Here is a 16,853-nt window from a genome sequence, read left to right as displayed (position 1 = left end):
TGTACATGCCAATGGCTGCTAATGGAGAATGAGAGACAGGAGAATTCGGCTTTTAGTTAACTCGCACGCTACGAAATTTTTATTGTTCAAAAACGCACAGGAGAAATCTCCCACCGGCACCACCTTGCAGGTCAAAACGTAAAACTGGTTACATTCTACGACTACGACTACGACTACTAGGGACGAACGGGTGCCGCTATAAGGAGCTTCGCCCCTAAATTTCCGGGATTGCTTTTGTCGCGGTAGAGTGAAGAGAAATACACGGTTCTCAAACGTGTAAAATAGAGCGTTCCAGACTGAATCCAGTGGTGAACTTAGCCAGGAATCATTTTAAGCATAAAAAGAATCAGCGGCGCTCACTTCTGCCACGCTGCTTTCTGCCGGCGACACTAGTAGGACAGCGCCACTCATCATGATACAAATAAGGCTACAAGTGAGTGAAAACGAAATGACGATTAAAAAAAAACGTCGGAGCTTTGAAGTGGGTCTTCAGGAGACGTGTAGGAACAAATTTAAAGTATCTCGGAATATAAGAAGGTGGCATTGAAAATGGCGCTGCCATCTACTGAAAGGAAATGTGGTGGCACTCAAAATACAAAACCAGAATTTCGCGAGGGAACGAAGTGAGCTCGCACAAAGGTTTCCATCACCAGTGTGCATTAGCACAATCCATAAAAGAAAACTGATCAAAGGAGACAGAAATACGTAGCGACAACAGTTCTAAGTTCATAGTGTGGCATTGCTTGACGTCTGAGATCCGAAGTAAAGTCAGTTCGGCAAGCTTTTCTTTTATGCTTCTGGACAAAAACTAAAAGCGTTATTTTCGTTTTACAGTGGCTACCCAACGCTTCCGTCCACACAAATTAGAATACCAGTAGTGAATTTCGGTGCAAATACCAGTAGTGAATTTCGGTGAAAGCGCAACCTTTTTGAACGTTTTATTGCATTATTAAAACTTGTTTTTGGGCCAGATGTTGCCAGTCAAAGGAAAATTAGACGACGCAAACCACCAGCAATGAAGAGGTGAAAGAGCGCCATCAGAGTTGGTAAGAGATAAGCATAGGTTAGGGCCCCCTATATATTGAGGATATATCATTTAGTAACACTTGCTGTTGAGCTAGTTAGTGCATGTTACAAGAAGCTTATACGACGCAAACCCTCGGCGAGAAATTGGCGAAAGGACAAAGCTTCATCAGAATAAGGAAGAGATGAGGATAACTTAAGGCTCGCTATATATGAAGTAATATAATTTAGTGAAAACTTGTTGTTGGGCTAGTTAATGCACGTTACGAGAAAACACAATGATGAAAATCACCGAGAAACAATAAGGCAACGGGAAGTCTGTGTGACTTAACGTTACCTTGTTGTAGTTTCTCGACATGAAGAAAAATAAAACTAGGTAAAAAATCTACGTAGTAGGCATTCTTCGCAATGGTAATTGAATATCATTTTCTTTTTTCTTAGTTTGATAAGTATGGTGGGAGAGAAGTAATTGCGCAAATATTCCCGCCGGGCAAGTAGAACACCCAGCAACCTGCCTTTCTTAACGAGGTTCGGCGCACTTATAAGTACATTCTCACGTTGTCATCTTGAGCCTACACTCTACTAGTTATATTTTTTTCGGTCTCAACATTTCACGTAATATAACTTCCAAGTATTCGTTCATATTAAATGCAATACTGTGCGAGTAGTATAAGCAACGAAATGCTCAGGAAAAAGAAAAAAAAAACTTCACCTCCGTAGATATGTCGAAAAAAAAAATACTCGATTTCGGGAATGCCGCTGGGAAGTGTCTTCTAGCAAGACGTTCGTGAGTAAAGTAATGCTACTATTATTACGATTATTAAAAAAACGTTGGTTTGCCTACAATATGTGCTACGTACACCTTTGTATATCGCAGTATGTATTGAACTAAAGTGCCTTTAGATATTTTCTGCTGAGCCCGACTTACTTCTGTAAATTAGGGCCCCAAAAAGATGCCGTTTTTTCTTAACTTACTTGCATAGGTATTTTTTTTTATTTTTGGAAGTTTTAGCTCGGTAGCAGCAAATTCGAAGTCAAATAGTGATGACGCGGCGCACAGCATGTCGTCTCTTCTACGAGATGACAGGCCTAGGAGAAAATGAGATCACTGTGGCTACCTCATTACCCGTATGCAGCCGTTTTTTTAGCGTCGAAGGAAAGCCTTCTTCGCTTTCCTCAGGGAAAAGAAGTAATGAACTGCAGGGAGTCTAACGATAAGAGGCCGTCGATGGCTCACCTCTCTTGGGGGTCTGTGAGCTTGGACGGACAGTGACGAAGCTTTGTAGACACATGGCGAGTTTGGTCACGCAGGACGGTCAAGAAGAGGTGAGCCTGAAGGCGACGCCTAGCGTCGTCAACAGGGAACAGAGCACCAGCCTCAACTCCACCGAGACTGGAAGCAGGGCCCGCGATGGCGAGAAGTCGTGCTGCATGGCGGCTCTTTTCTCGCCTGCGGGATCACGTGGCAGTAAAAGAAAAGAAGAAGAAGAAAGCAAGAGGAGAGAAGACTTTGATGTGAAAGAAGAAGAAAAAGGGGATGTTATGCAAAGTCACTTAGGTTCTGGCCGATGGTGTCCTTCGCTCATCTTAACTGACAGCGACTATTATGAACGAACTTGTCTTGCTTATAGATGATTTTCGTGGAGACTGCATTATTTATTCCGTTACGTCAAAGTGCAATTTACCGAGTTCGTCCTGAGAAGATCTCTTCCTAATTTGCGTTTCACACATCAGTTGCAACGCCAGGTGGAGTTGTTGCGGGAGATGCATTCACGCCAAAAGATAGTTCAATGGTATTAGCATTCGTTTCACAACGATGGCCTTTTTTTTGGCGTTTCCAAACTCAGTAACAAATAAACATGTTTTCGCAATGAACACCGTTATTCACACGGTTGTAAATGATTGTTGCGGATCACTTAGTGTCTCTTTGTTTTCGTTTATCAGTTCATTTACGATTAGTTCCGTTTGCGCACAGTGTAAGCCAATCGCAGCAACCACGCTTATAATGACGAAATGCGAGGGCGAGATACGTGGACTTGAACATTCGCTGACCGAACTTACTCTATGTGTTTCAATGCGTGACACCTAATGTATTTAACGGGGTACGAGGAATAATCGAAAAGAGCCGTCAAGTGTCAACCCGTAATTGGAATAGTTAAATCGCAAGCAGTATTACATGGCTGACCAGGCTACATCTCGCGTAAGCTGGGCAACAACTGACACGCTCGGCAACCAACACTTAAGTACCAGTGCTCGAATTCTGCAAGAAGGAAGCAAAGCTATGCTCACAGAGACAGCAACCACGAGATCGCAATGAAGAAACACGCTGTGCTCGCGAAAACACACCTACCGTTGAGCACGTGCACCACGACGCTTGTGGAATCGGCGTTGGACGGGCCGCAGGTGTAGTTGCCGGAGTCTTGCGGCCGGGCGTTTCGTATGAAGAGGCTGCTGACGTACGCGCCAGGAGGGCGCTTGGCACCCGAGATGTGGCCCGGGCCGCCCTTCGTCTCGTCGTAGTTGATAACGCGGTCGTTGTGGTACCAGAACACAAACACTGGCGGCTCGGGACTGTGCTCGATCGCGCAGCTCACGTTGATCGACGAGCCACTGTTGATGAACAGCTCCGGTGCCTCCAGGATCCGTGCACGTGGAACTGGTGGAAGAAGATAAACAGCGCTTGTGGCAACCATGTAGTTCATGCTGCAACCTTTCACAGCAGTATCTCTTGATCGGTTGGTATATATGTTAGCGTGTTTCCTTACAGTCGAGACAGCCAGACTAATCTAGGAGGTTCTCCATCTCTGAGCAGTCTATACCGTTACTCAGGAAGTTGTTGCAAAGGGCCTCAATGTGAATGTAGCGATATGTAAAAGACAGAGCGAGGCTTTTTGTCAGGTGCAGCAGTTTTGCCATTTATGTCAGAGACACTGATGGGATCATGCGTGCAGCAAAAGCATTTCTTCGCATAAAGTCGAGATAGCTTGTCCTTCAAAACCATTGTTGGGACTATAGTCGAAGCAAAACAACATTTTCCTCGCAAAAGTTAGTTGAACTGTCATGGTAGTCGGACTTCAATTGCGTGCTTTTGGTTTGGATAATGTTGCTGATTATTTTTTAAAGAATAGGCTACGCAGCAAGTTTTCATGATACTTCGTCTACACTTTGCCCTACTAACTGACCTTTCCTTCGTCTTCACTTGGCTGTTCAAATACCCACGACACTTAAGCTTGTCCACTTCCTCTTTATTTTTGTTCATTTATGCTTATAACAGCCATTTTATTATCTAAAAGGTTGTACATTGTATTCACCCTGTACTTACGCTTTCTTAATCTATTTGCGGAAGGGAATAGGTTTTTCCTTCCAGAAGCAATGTTTTACCAACAAGCCTTATGAAGCCATTTAATTGTTCATGCTTTTACCAAGTTGCCATAATTGTTTAAAGATCTACACAGGTATATCTAAAGGAGGGGTGTTTGCTTTAGTAGTAATATTGTCTTTCTACATAATGTTATCCAAGTGTTCACAATTTTTCTCGTCTTTTTTTTTCTCCCCTTATATTCTTTTCCTCTACATTTCTGTACTCCCGAAATAGTTAAATTGGGCTGTGCTCCTCTGAGTATCAGCCGAGAGCCTTGTCTGTTCATATTTCTTAGGTGTACCTATGTTTTGGATACGCATATCAAATAATAATAATGTGCACAAATAAACTTCATCTCCAAGTGCTCTCATATGTCAATTACATGGTATCTCAAATACACAGAAGACATCGTGAGTCACTTCTCAATTTTTTCAGAGTCAGCAATTCCATATGAAATGAATCAGAGTTGCAAAAGCAGTGAATGGGTTAGCTTCGAAAAACCAATTTTCTGATTTAGAACCAAGGATGCACAAACTAAGATAAATGCCTTCTCTATTCGTGTTCTCCTCTCTTGTTGAGAAGCTTGCCATGGCTACTAACGCAATCACACGATTGGCTAAATGTGGCTCATAGTAGATGCTGAAGGGTGTTTTGTTATTTAACGTGTAAGTGTATCATGCCGGGGTCTACCACAAGAAATATCCACCGTAGAGAAATATTCCACCGATACTACGCTGCAGTTCAAGAGAGAAAAAAAGATGTCACAAAGTTGGGGAGGTTAACTAGACAAAGTTCAGTTTGCTACCCTGCACGGGGAGAGGGGAAGTAGGGAGAAACAAAAGAGAGAGAGGAGCAAATACACATTGCACATAACGCACACACTGCACACAAGGTTGTGAAACCTGTAAAACCTTGCAGGTCAAGAACAAGTGCCTATGTATACGGGGTGATTGGTGAATGATTGTGCTGGGAGAGTTTTAAAAGTCAACGCGCGCCGTTCGCGCTCCCTCGCCACGCGGCGAGCGATGAGGTGGTTGCGAAAGAGAGCGATTTGTCTCTTGGTGACAAAACGCAGAGTCTCTCTTGCGCTTAAGCGCATCGACCATCACGACAGTAGCAGCAGCAGACGACGATGCAGCCTTCACCTAAGGTACTTCATCCTTTGAAGCATTCCGTAATGTCAGAAACATCTCAAATTCTAAAGACAGTGCTGGGTCGAAACATAAAAAAAAGTGATGAAACTATGCAAGCGCTGACTCACAAGAACAAGTTTATTTCGCCGTAGCGAAATCTGCAACCACACAAAAAACAAGAACAAATAAATTATATGAAGACAGGTGTTCCTTAACGGCACATGAGTTAAGATTATTGTCAGTGTAAAGCTAATTGACAACCTTTTTTTTTTCTCAGCAAGTCTACGGAATGCATTCTTACATATCAGTCATTGTGTGCATGAATCACGTGAACATTCGACTGCAACGATTCCTGCGTGTTTTCAAAACACTTGTTTAGTCAAAATGTGGCACGCAACCACACCTTTAAGGAAGCAGATCAGCATACTGCTCTTTTCATGCTTCAAGGTGCATGCATACTCTCGCAGTCGATCATGTAGGCAATGGCCTGTTTGCCCGTTGTAGGACATTTCCAGACAGCGGAATTTTATACATTATGTTCGATCGGCACGCAACGAATTATCGTGTGTGTTTTTGGAGCAAGATTGCGCAGCAAATTCTTGCACATGTCTTTCACCACACAATCCACTTCGTTTGTTGGGTACACTGAAAACGGCCGAGGCTTCGATTCGAGTTGAAAACATTTTGCGTATAAATAGGATGCAACATAAACAACTGGGAGGACTGTCGATGTCTTCCATTCAGCGCCATCGCATTCAATAACGGGATTTTGAGTACGAATTTCTTCACAAGTATTTCCCGAATAATTAAAAACAACATGTGGTTTAGGAATGCAGGAAAAGTCTAGCTGTTGCTAGCAAGCTTTATTATGAAAATGTGGAATCACATATTGGAAGTCGGCTATTATATGAACGTTGAATTCAAGTTCACTAATGCAGATTTTCATCAAGAAAGAAGCCATATCATCAGAAAGGTAAAATATTTAAAATGGTTTATGAAACGTCGTCTTGTTCGACTTCATCACTGCATAGTTATTTCAGACTACAAATGAAAGTTTCATTTTTCTGTTCCTCTCTTTTTTCCAGGTCTTATATTTTCAGCCGTTTAAACAACTTTAATTTCACCATGGTATGCAAAACAAGGCACCCAGGCACGTGAGGAGTAATTAAGCTTGCTAAGATCTTATATAGTATGATTGAGAATGTGTCAAAAGCGTTCATTATACAATGAGAACTAATTAAACACCTCCTCCGAATGCTAATATTGGTTCACTCGAGATCTAGCTCACTTCTACCTTCCCACCCCCATATTGTTTTTCTTCATTCGGCATCACGATTTGAGCGGATGGCCGGTGCTATGACAAGCCGAGTGTGCCAAATTCGCTAATCCACCCCCGTTTCGAGCGGTGAGTTCTCGAAGTGCTTCCAGTCCTTCGTACGTTGGACTGCGGCGATGTACAGTCGAGCAACTATCGCCATTTCGGAGAAGTCTCATTAACGCTCAGCGATCTGGAAGACCACTGCTTGGACTCAGCTTTCAAATCCTGAATACTTAATTCAACGCCTTGAATCAGAAGCTACCAGTCGAGTGAGCACCCAGTTAACTCTCGAAAATGGTCGAATACCACGCTCCTTCGCTGCGCGGTCAGTGCACGAACGGGCTGTCAGTGAGCTGCGCAAGCGGCCAAGCGCTTAAAAGATATTCGTGTGGTCGAATCGACCAAAGGCGGAAACGAGGCACAGCTTTCCTCCGCTTTCCGAATGAAACATGATCAATAGACGTAACTTCAGTTTGTCACTTTCATCGCAGCAGGCCCCCTTCTTGTATCTCGTGAAGCAGGTAAATATTTTAATATTGCATTGCCGTACATTGCGCCAGCGACGGTGTGTGCTCCGCAAAGCAGCTTGTATTCATCTATCGAGGCAATCATTCGAAGTGGACTACGTGTTCTTAGGAGCCGGAATTACCTTTCTGGCCGATGTAGTGATGCAAGTGGAACTAGCCTCGACGGCATGAAATAAATAACGGAAAAGTGAAGGACAGAGCCAAAGGTAGGGCAAGGAAATATGCTTACCATATCCAAGGTTGCATCGCAATGAAGCACGGAACAGACGTAATCATATATAACGTGTAAAACATGGCGCGAGGAGGGGCGAGAAGGCATGTTTGCGTCGTATTCGCCAGCGAGATGCCGGAAGGCGGTATACAAGACGCCGGTTCATGTTCGCTGTCTCGACCGTGAGAAGTTGTTTATCATGTCGAGAACTGCTTCCTCTCCGGACTCTCGTCGTTTTGTTGAAAAGAGAATGAGGGGTTAGATCCTAGGGGGGCGGAGTACAGAGAGAGAGAAAAAAACACTTTCGCGGCGCGGCAGGAGGAGGCTTTGTTTGATCCTGCGGAGATGCTATATGCTCCAAATGGGATGAGAGCGAAGTTTGCGTGCGGACAGGACGACGTCTTTTTGAAACTGGGCCAGGGCGTTTCTTTACAAAGGAGAATGCGGGGTGAGTGATTGTGCAGCTGACTCGAATTTTACGCTGTCGCACACTTCCTTCTTTAGGCGTGCTGCTTGGTTTTAGGTGCCTTGGTACACGTCTTGGTAAAACAAACAGCCTGAAAAAAAACACAAAAGAAAGGCCTTCGGTCATGAAAAGTATCAAGTAGAGCTCTGAAGGTGTCATTAGGCACTCCAAAACGTAAACGAGATCCAGACGCGAGCACATGCTCCAAACGAATAATGGACAGCTGAAGTTCAAACGGAAAGCGCGGAAGTCTTGAAATGGGACAAACGCAGTACTTATCGCTTTCTTCACCAGCATTAGTGGAGAAGCAAAGCGGGTGGCACATCTTCTGAACTTTTAACATTTGAGAGAGTGTTCTAATGGATCCCATTCTTATCGTGGTACAATATCTCTACTTTGTGCATTCTCGCACTAAAGAGTGTACAGGCCTACAAACAGTAGAAGTTTCGACTGAAGCCGGTCTCCGGCAATGCAAATAAGCAAGGCGTAGTAAGCGAGAACAGCTCTATTGAAACTTTGTGTTTTTTTATTTTTTATCATTTATTTTTTTCATCTTGCACTGCTTCGAATCCCCTTGTAGCGTATGCAAATAATACCTATTAGGTTCCAAAGTTTACAAATCTACCCATTATCAATTTGGAGGCAATGGTTTATTTAATCATCAAACTGAAGCCTAGCCAGGATTTATAGTTGGGATAAAATCAATGCATTTGCTTTCAAAGCGTGCTTTTTGCGGTAGCATTTCGATTAGGCTTTCTTAGCTGTTGTGCAGCATACATATGTATTTATGCATGGCTGGTGGTTGGTAGTGCTAATGTGTTCTTTTTAACATGCGAATGGTGTTATAAAACTTTTATATCAATTATTTTAGTCAGAAGCCTAAAACCAGCGAAGGCAAGCTTGTGCATAGGCAAAAATCGTATGTATGCACTAAGATACAAGGAAGGCAAAGTCATAATCAATATGGATGATACAGCTGAGGTAGCGGGAAAACTCTACAGAAATACAGAAGCCGAAACTACCAGGATTATATTGTAAGAAACAATATTACCACAGAGAAATTCTACATCTTAGCAGTAATGACAGGGAAAATAATGACAGTAACGACTGGGAAGAGGCAAAGCCGTTGGCGAGGATAAGGTGACAACAAACCTCCTAAATATGGTGGAGAAATCGCGTTAGAAAAACTGGCCACTTTGTACTCGAAGAGTTTCATGACGGGAAGGATACCAGAATCTTGGAATAACGCCAACATCCTTTTAATTCATAAGAAACGAGACGTCAGGGACTTGAAAATTACAGGCTGAGTAAGGTACTGTCTGTTCCATACAACCTATTGGCAAAAATAATAGCTAACAAAACCATGTCGATTTATAGAGATCAATAAACCAAAATGACTAAGCAGAATTTTGTACAGCCTAATCCACAAAAGACCATATTCATACTATCAATCAGGAAATAGAGAACTGCGCTGATTACAACCAACTCCTATACATAGCTTTCATAGATTACGATAAAGATTTTGACTCAGTCGAGGCATCAGAAGTAATGCAGGCAATGCGGAATCAGGATATCGACTAGCCCTACATAAACAAACGGGAATAAATCTGCAGTGGATCCACAGCCACCATTATTCTCCATAAAGAAAGCGACAGAATTCTAATAAAGAAGGGTGTAAGTCACGGAGACACGATCTCTCCAGTGGTATTCACCGCGTGCTTGAAGCAGGCTTTCTGGGCCCTAGATTGGGAAGAGTTGAGGATAAGAGTTAATCGAGAGTACCTTAGTATCTTGTGATTCGCTTGTGACATTGCTTTGATGAGTAACTCAGAAGACAAATTAGAGCTCATGATTGCTGAACCGGACACGAAAAGCAGAAAAGTAGACCTGAAAACTACTATGCACAGAAATAAAGTGATGTGCAACAGTATCGGCAGAAAACTGCACTTTGCGATAAGTGGTGAGACCCTGGAAGTAGTAAAGAAATATGTCTACTTAAAACAGGTAGCAACCGCGGAGCCAAACCATGAAAGTGAACTAACTAGAAAAATAAGGTGGGGTGGATCACATTTGGCAAACATTCTCAAATTATGAATGGTAATCTGCTACTAACACTCAAGAGGAAGGTACATTACAGCTGCATCTGCCAGTACTCACCTACGCAGCAAAAACTTGAAGGCTAACAAAAATGGCTCAGCCTAAATTGAGGACGACGCAGCGAGCGATGGATAGAAAAATGATAGGTGTAACCTCAAGAGACAAGAAGACAGCGGAGTGGGTCAGAAAACAAACTGGTGTTTAGAATATTATAGTTGAAATCAAGGACAACAAATGGACATGGGGTGGGGACGCAGCATGTAGGCAGGAGAGCCGCTGGTCATTAAGCGTAACTGACTGGATTCCCAGAGCAGGCAAACATACGAAGAGAAGACAAGAAGTTAGGTGGTCCAATGAGATTAAAAATATCGCAGGTATAACGTGGCAGCCGAAATCACAAGCCAGGGTTGATTGGTGAATCATGGGAGAGGCCTTCGCCCTGCAATGAGCGTAGTAAGGCTGATGATGATGCTAAGGATGATGAATGTTTTCCAACGTAAGCCCAGCCAAATGTCATTAACTATTATGCAATAACTCCACCTAAAGGTAATCTGCCAGTTGATATAAAGCTGGACTGGAATGCAAATAAAGATAAGAGGCATTGTGGTGCACTATAATAACATTCCTGCAGGCTATTCTTTACGGGACAAAATTGAAAACACTGAAAGTAAGCGAAACATAAAACGCAACAAAAATAAAACTATAAAGAACTGTGGGTGGTGCATATTGCGAAAAACGTATTGTAGGCATAGAATTCAAATTTCGTGCTTAATTCATAGGCTCCTAAATTCTAGTTTAAGGCTGTGTGTGAAGGTGAAATAGAGCGTACCTATTTAGACCGTACGGCTCTTTTGGAGGTGCGGTATATGGCGCTTTTGCCCACTTGTCACTGCTTCTCCCAAAGATACAGCAGCGACACCGCTGCATGGCGTTTTGATTGACTACGGCAAAGCGGACAGCTTCGGTGGGCGTAGAGAAGTCGCTCCCCGAACGATCGGAGTAGCCGCTTCACCGCAGCCGTCTGGCGAGGAGGTTTCCGACGCCTCCCAGCAGCCAGCTACGGCTGATTCGCCTTTGGTGTGAACAACCCGTCGTGAATAAGTCTTGAGTGTTTCTTTTTTGTGGTTGGAAGAGCCGCTTCTGTAGTGGCGCATTTTCCGAATTATAAATCACGTAATAAATTAACAGACAAAAAATGTTGGCTGCCAGTAATACATTGGTATTACTGAGGACATTTTAGTAATGACAGTAAACTTTGATTGTAAGTAGTGTATAAAAACAGTTTTTTTAGAGAAGGTGCTGACATCCAACTCTCCGAAATGATACAGTGGTGATGAAAAAGAGGATGGGCATATAATTTAGAGTGCACAAATTACGCAAAGAAAGCATAACTAAATCTGGGAAAAACAAGCAAGTTTGCACAAACGCTTCACTACCGGACTGTGGCCTTTAAGGCACCTTAAGCAAAAGTAAACATTTTGCTCAAAAGAAATAGCCGAGAAGGAAAGACAGGGATGTAACCAAGTTTTGGACAAGCAGTTTGCTACCCTACGCATGAGAAAATAATGGGAGAGATTAGACAAGCAGATGTGACAGTGATGTCGAGTACCTCGCCAGAGCTGAGGACTATAAAAGACTGCGGGTCTGATGTGTTAGGTGATGTCTTTCTCTCTTTGCTATCTACATCTGCCTAAAAATCTGTCTGCAATGCTGGACTAGACAAGTGCTTGGGACTAAAAAGAGAGAGAGAATAATATGAGGGAAAGGGGGCAGGTTGATCAAAAGTAAGGGCATCCGGTTTGCTACCCTGCACTAAGGAAAGGGGGAATGCACTAAGGGAAAGTGGAATGCACTAAAGTAAAGGGGAATGAGGAAGAAAGATGAGAAAGAAAACGGAGATCAAAATAGGCGCGCGAAAAAGAAAAAAAGAAAGTGAAGGTGCTATCGCCTATTCAATATGCCAGTACCACGCAAAAAAAAAAAACTAATTAGGCTTCCACTGATTTTCTGTGCGAAGACAGATAATTTTGGCTTCCGAGCACTAACCCTACTGACAAAGTTATGTGTTGCTATACGGAACGATGTGTTAGTCTATATACTGCGTGCAAAACTAAAACTGTTTTCGAATGGACGCCTGAATATCAATATGTGGTCCTGAGGACAAATTCTGCGTTATCATGTTATTTTTTATTGTAGTTTCAGCTCAGAATAATTTTTGCTACAGGCGAGAATGCTGTAAGCCTATGTGCTCAAACTTGGGTGCATGTTAAAGAATCCCAGGTGGTAGAAATTTCCTGAGCCCTCCACTACGACGTCTTTCATTGTCATATGGTGGTTTTCGGACGTTAAATTTCACGTATCAACCAATCAGTTTGCAACAGAAGTTGTCTTTAGTTGCTCATTATTTACTCTGGGTAAACACTGTTCTTTTTTCTTTTTTCGCTGCTTACTTTATAGAAGCAGAGCTTCCAACGTAAAGTAAATGTCACCCTCTTTACAGCAAGCCAATAAGAACACAACAATAATATCGGTATCGGGACAATGCCTGCAGTGTTAATTATTCATAAAACAAAAACAAAAGCAAGAGAAAAGGCAAAGTTGATGTCTGCGATAATCAATTTATAGCTACTTTCGCATTGCCAAAAAATATAAAAACATCGGAGAAAAGAAAGGCGATCTTGCACTTTTGTACGAAAATTTCACGTACAAATAATTTTCTCCCGCTATTGAAGGTTCGTTTGCATGCCTACGCACCCAAGACGGCCAGTCGTACAAAGTAGGAGATGAGCGGGTGCATGTTGATCTGGCACTCGTAATCCCCGGCGTCGGTGGGCTGCACGCGCTTGATCTGCAGCATCCAGTCTTCGGAGCGATCCATGTGCACAGACTGGAACCGGTCGTCAGCCGTGTACGTCGTCAGGCCCACCGTGAGGACATGGAAGTCGCGGCGGCGTATCCATGACACCTGCATGCGAAGACGCTGTGTGAGAGGTTTGTAATAATTGTTGGGGTTTTATGTTTAAAAAGCACAATATACGAGAAACGCTGTTGTGAAGGACTCAAGGACTCGAGAAAATTCGATCACTTGGGGTTCTTAACAAAAAAAAAAGATCTAAGCGCATGGCGACCAAGCAATGCGGCGGCCACGGCCGTAATTTGATCCCACGACTATCGGGTCAGCAGTCAAGCAACATAGTCACTAGACATTCGCATCAAACGGATAGTCTTTGCCTAAATCGCGTTGCCTTGTGATTGATTGTATCATTCATTCATTTCTTCCTTCCTTCATTCATTCATTCATTCATTGATGAATTGAATGATTGATTCATTCATTCACTCATTTTGTCATTCATTCATTGAGTGATTGAGTGAGTGAGTGAGTTTATAAATCAAAACAAATATAGAATATGACAGACTTCGTTTACTCGAGGTCGCAACCGAATTATATCTTCTTGCATTCTTTAAAATTCCCTCAAAATCAGTTGGCGGTGCGTTACTGAAGCAAAAGTGTTGAAAAGATGATGCGTACGTCACTTGAAAACGTGACGTGGTCGTACACCTGTTTTTTTTTTTTTTGCGCTGACGATGTTTTGACACTCTTCGAGATATTTTTTTTTTCATATGCTTGCATGTTACTAATACTTTAGGTGCATAGAGACTTGAGACTTCACTGGCACTCACTTGCAGTTTTTTTTTGCAAGACCTAAAAGCTACAAATATGGCAATAAGTGAAACAATAAAAAGAAGATAAAATGTAAAATTCTTTAAATGAATCAACATGATTCGGGATAACGTGTTTTTGTATATTCAATCGGCCTTCTTGCAGAATTTTCACCAAGTGAACACGTTTCAGTGAGACATAGAGCTACCCATAGGTTAATTCACCAAGTGCTATCTTTCTTTGGCCAGCTGTGACTGTAGGTTCAACTTTGCTGCTGATGTTTTAAATATAAAGAGAGGCAAAGTAACAATATACCTATTAGAAAAGTAAGCTCGGACCTTATGCCTGCACGTACGCTAGCATTTCCTTAAAAAGAAAAAGCCACAGAAAATGTGTTACGGTGTTGCCAGCATTCTACCACAGGCCGCTTCGTCACCGGAGGTATCAATTAATCTTGAGCTTCAGCTTACCGCTAGGGACGCTCATTTTGCACGTTTGCATGGGTTAGCGGAATTAGTTTTGCGAAGTTGCTGGCGCAAATGGGCTGAAAATAATTAGAGCGTTTCGCCACGTGCGGCGCGCGCGTCAACTCCTTCATTCGTAATGGCGCCCCAGCTGCTCTCAAGCGTGGACGAGTTCATCGCTCTGAGACCGGTCTGCGCGCAGATAAGCGCACCGAAGAGACACACCCCTTTAGTGAGTCTCGCAAATGCATACACAAACACAAATGACACTTTCTACTGCAACTGTTCGTTTGACGCCAATGAGAACTTAGTGCGAAGTGCATGGCGTGGAGTCGTGCGCTGTAAGGTGTGTCAGCAGAGATATACTGGACTTACTTCGCCATGTATATCTCTGCTGACACACCTCATAGCGCAAGTCCAGTTAACGAATTAATCGTGAAGGATAGTCATATGTTGGGCTTTTTGCTGTATCATTCTGTAGAATGAGACAGTAACTTGACATATAAAATTCGAAAGAGAACGGTTCAAACATTTACGTGCTTTACACTTTTTTTAAAATTAAATGTATATAAGGTAGAGGTTGATACCAACGCGTGGCGCCAGCTACTCCTCTTCTCTTGCACAAAACTCGACATCACATATTTTATAGCAAACACAAGGCTATACATATGTACATAGCACAGCACTAACACAATGAGTTCACGTTTTTCAACACTGAGTGTCCACACCACACAGAATTGTGCCCACACTATATGTATACATAGAAATTTGTCCGCACATATGATCGAAAACTGATCGTGAGCTCATCAGTATTTAGGAGAGTGAGGATTGTGGTTTAATGTGCATAAGCTTTAAATGCCCCGTGTAAGTGTGTTTCTCTCTATTGTACAGCACAGTCGACAAGGAGAGTATTAGTACGAGTGGATTTAATTATAATATGGAGAGTTTAACGTCCAAAAACCACGATACGATTATGAGAGACGGCGTAGTGGAAGGCTCCGGAAATTTCGACCACCTGGGGTTCTTTATCGTGCAACTCAAATCTGAGCAGACGTGCTGACAGCAGTTTCCGCAGCCGTGATTTAAAATTGCAGCCTCCGCAGCTGGGATGCGATCCCGCGACCTGCGGGTCAGCAGCCGAGCGCCTTAGCCACTAGACAACCATGGCAGGGCTACGGATGGATTTGAACGTAAAAGTGTGTCAGTGAGAGTTCTGCTGGCATGCTCTTTTATTTCCGTTGTGGCGTAACAATATAAAAGCCAGTAATAAGTTTTGTTTGAATTTGGAGCAACATTACTCCCTGAAACAAAAGCAAGTGCTTCTCTTGCGGGTCTGTATGTATTCTTTTAAATCGGGCGTTCGAACTTCTACAATCCGGTGGTTGACGTCTAAAAAAAAAATTGATGCAGAAGTAAAACATCACTAGAATATCTTTGCTGTTTAATTTTTTTCATTTAGGGATTAAAGCTTGAAAATTTAATGGCTGGCTAAGTGACACGCCCTTACATGGTACACCCTTACATGCCTGTGTTACTAAAAGTGACTCATGCTATTATATTTTGTGACAGGGAATTTCAGCAATTATAGCTTCGCTATTTAGTATACCAGTATAGCTTCGCTAATGATATGCAAACAATCAGATCCTGATGGTAGGCATATCATTAGCGAATCTATACTGGTTTAATGTAAAAAAAAAGTTTTGAAGTTTTCAAAACAAGTTCAGACTTTCCTGCAACGCGAGAAATATACAGCTCCGGGGACTCTAACTGTCTCACGTAGACTAATCGCACATTGCTTTATTGCATCACGCTCGTTATGCTGTCTGAATTCAGCATGAGACTGTAATTATAAGAGCCACAATTTCAGTATTATGGCTGTGACGCTACCACCTCCACACGCGCCCGTCACCATCATGCACATTACACCATATCAGAACAGTCCACGTCTCTGCGATAGCGCACACACATTAAAGGAAGAGATACATTGCGAAGCCTGAAGAAAATTAATGCGTTGCAACTCAGTTTCGCAAGACATCGTTGCTTGAATACAATAAATGGGTCGAGCACACCCACGTAGGCTCAGCGTAATTGCAGTAGGTGTGCCCAGGCTGCGAAAAGATAGATTTGGTGGTAAACTTCCTATGCGAGCATTGCCCCTACATTTATCAAGTGGTATATTTAGACCTCCGATTTCTCTTTATAGCATGATATCATATATTACCGCCCTCCGTAGATAAATGACCACTTTAAAGCGCAGGTACCCCGCTTTAAACAGCGCGAATTCACAGAATATAAATAACAATAAAAAGGGGGGGGGTGGTATTGCAATAAATCAGATCTTATCTCTTTCATACCAGTCCAGGGGGCCTAAGAAGATAAACACGTGTATTTATATTTAGCTTCACTATTTCGCACTACAAGTATGTATTTGTACGGGGTGTAAAAAAGCAGATATGTACACGTAGAATTTGAAAGCAAATTTATGAAAACGCGTCACTGTACAGCTGCAATACATCACCTAAATCCTCATCTGCCCGACGCTTACGATACCGAATACACAGAACACATCCAGGCCATGCATTTGCAATACAT

The 16,853-nt window shown here is 42.7% G+C and overlaps 1 protein-coding gene across 1 annotated transcript in view; it reads right to left on the bottom strand.

Annotated features, from left to right (window-relative positions):
• Positions 1 to 16,853, bottom strand: part of LOC119164650 (zwei Ig domain protein zig-8) — a 256,416-nt gene that overhangs the window by 18,595 nt on the left and 220,968 nt on the right. The window contains exons 3-5 of the mRNA XM_075893729.1: positions 12,891 to 13,101; positions 3,374 to 3,679; positions 2,261 to 2,473 (exon numbers count right to left, since the gene is read on the bottom strand). Of these exons, the coding sequence (XP_075749844.1) occupies positions 2,340 to 2,473; positions 3,374 to 3,679; positions 12,891 to 13,101 (651 nt within the window). The 3' untranslated portion in view covers positions 2,261 to 2,339. The remainder of the gene's footprint in view (positions 1 to 2,260; positions 2,474 to 3,373; positions 3,680 to 12,890; positions 13,102 to 16,853) is intronic.

The sequence above is a fragment of the Rhipicephalus microplus genome, chromosome 1 (assembly GCF_043290135.1).
Source record: "Rhipicephalus microplus isolate Deutch F79 chromosome 1, USDA_Rmic, whole genome shotgun sequence".
Taxonomy (NCBI): domain Eukaryota; kingdom Metazoa; phylum Arthropoda; class Arachnida; order Ixodida; family Ixodidae; genus Rhipicephalus; species Rhipicephalus microplus.
The sequence above is the reverse complement of the archived record's forward strand: the minus strand, read 5'-3'. Positions and strand labels throughout refer to the sequence as shown.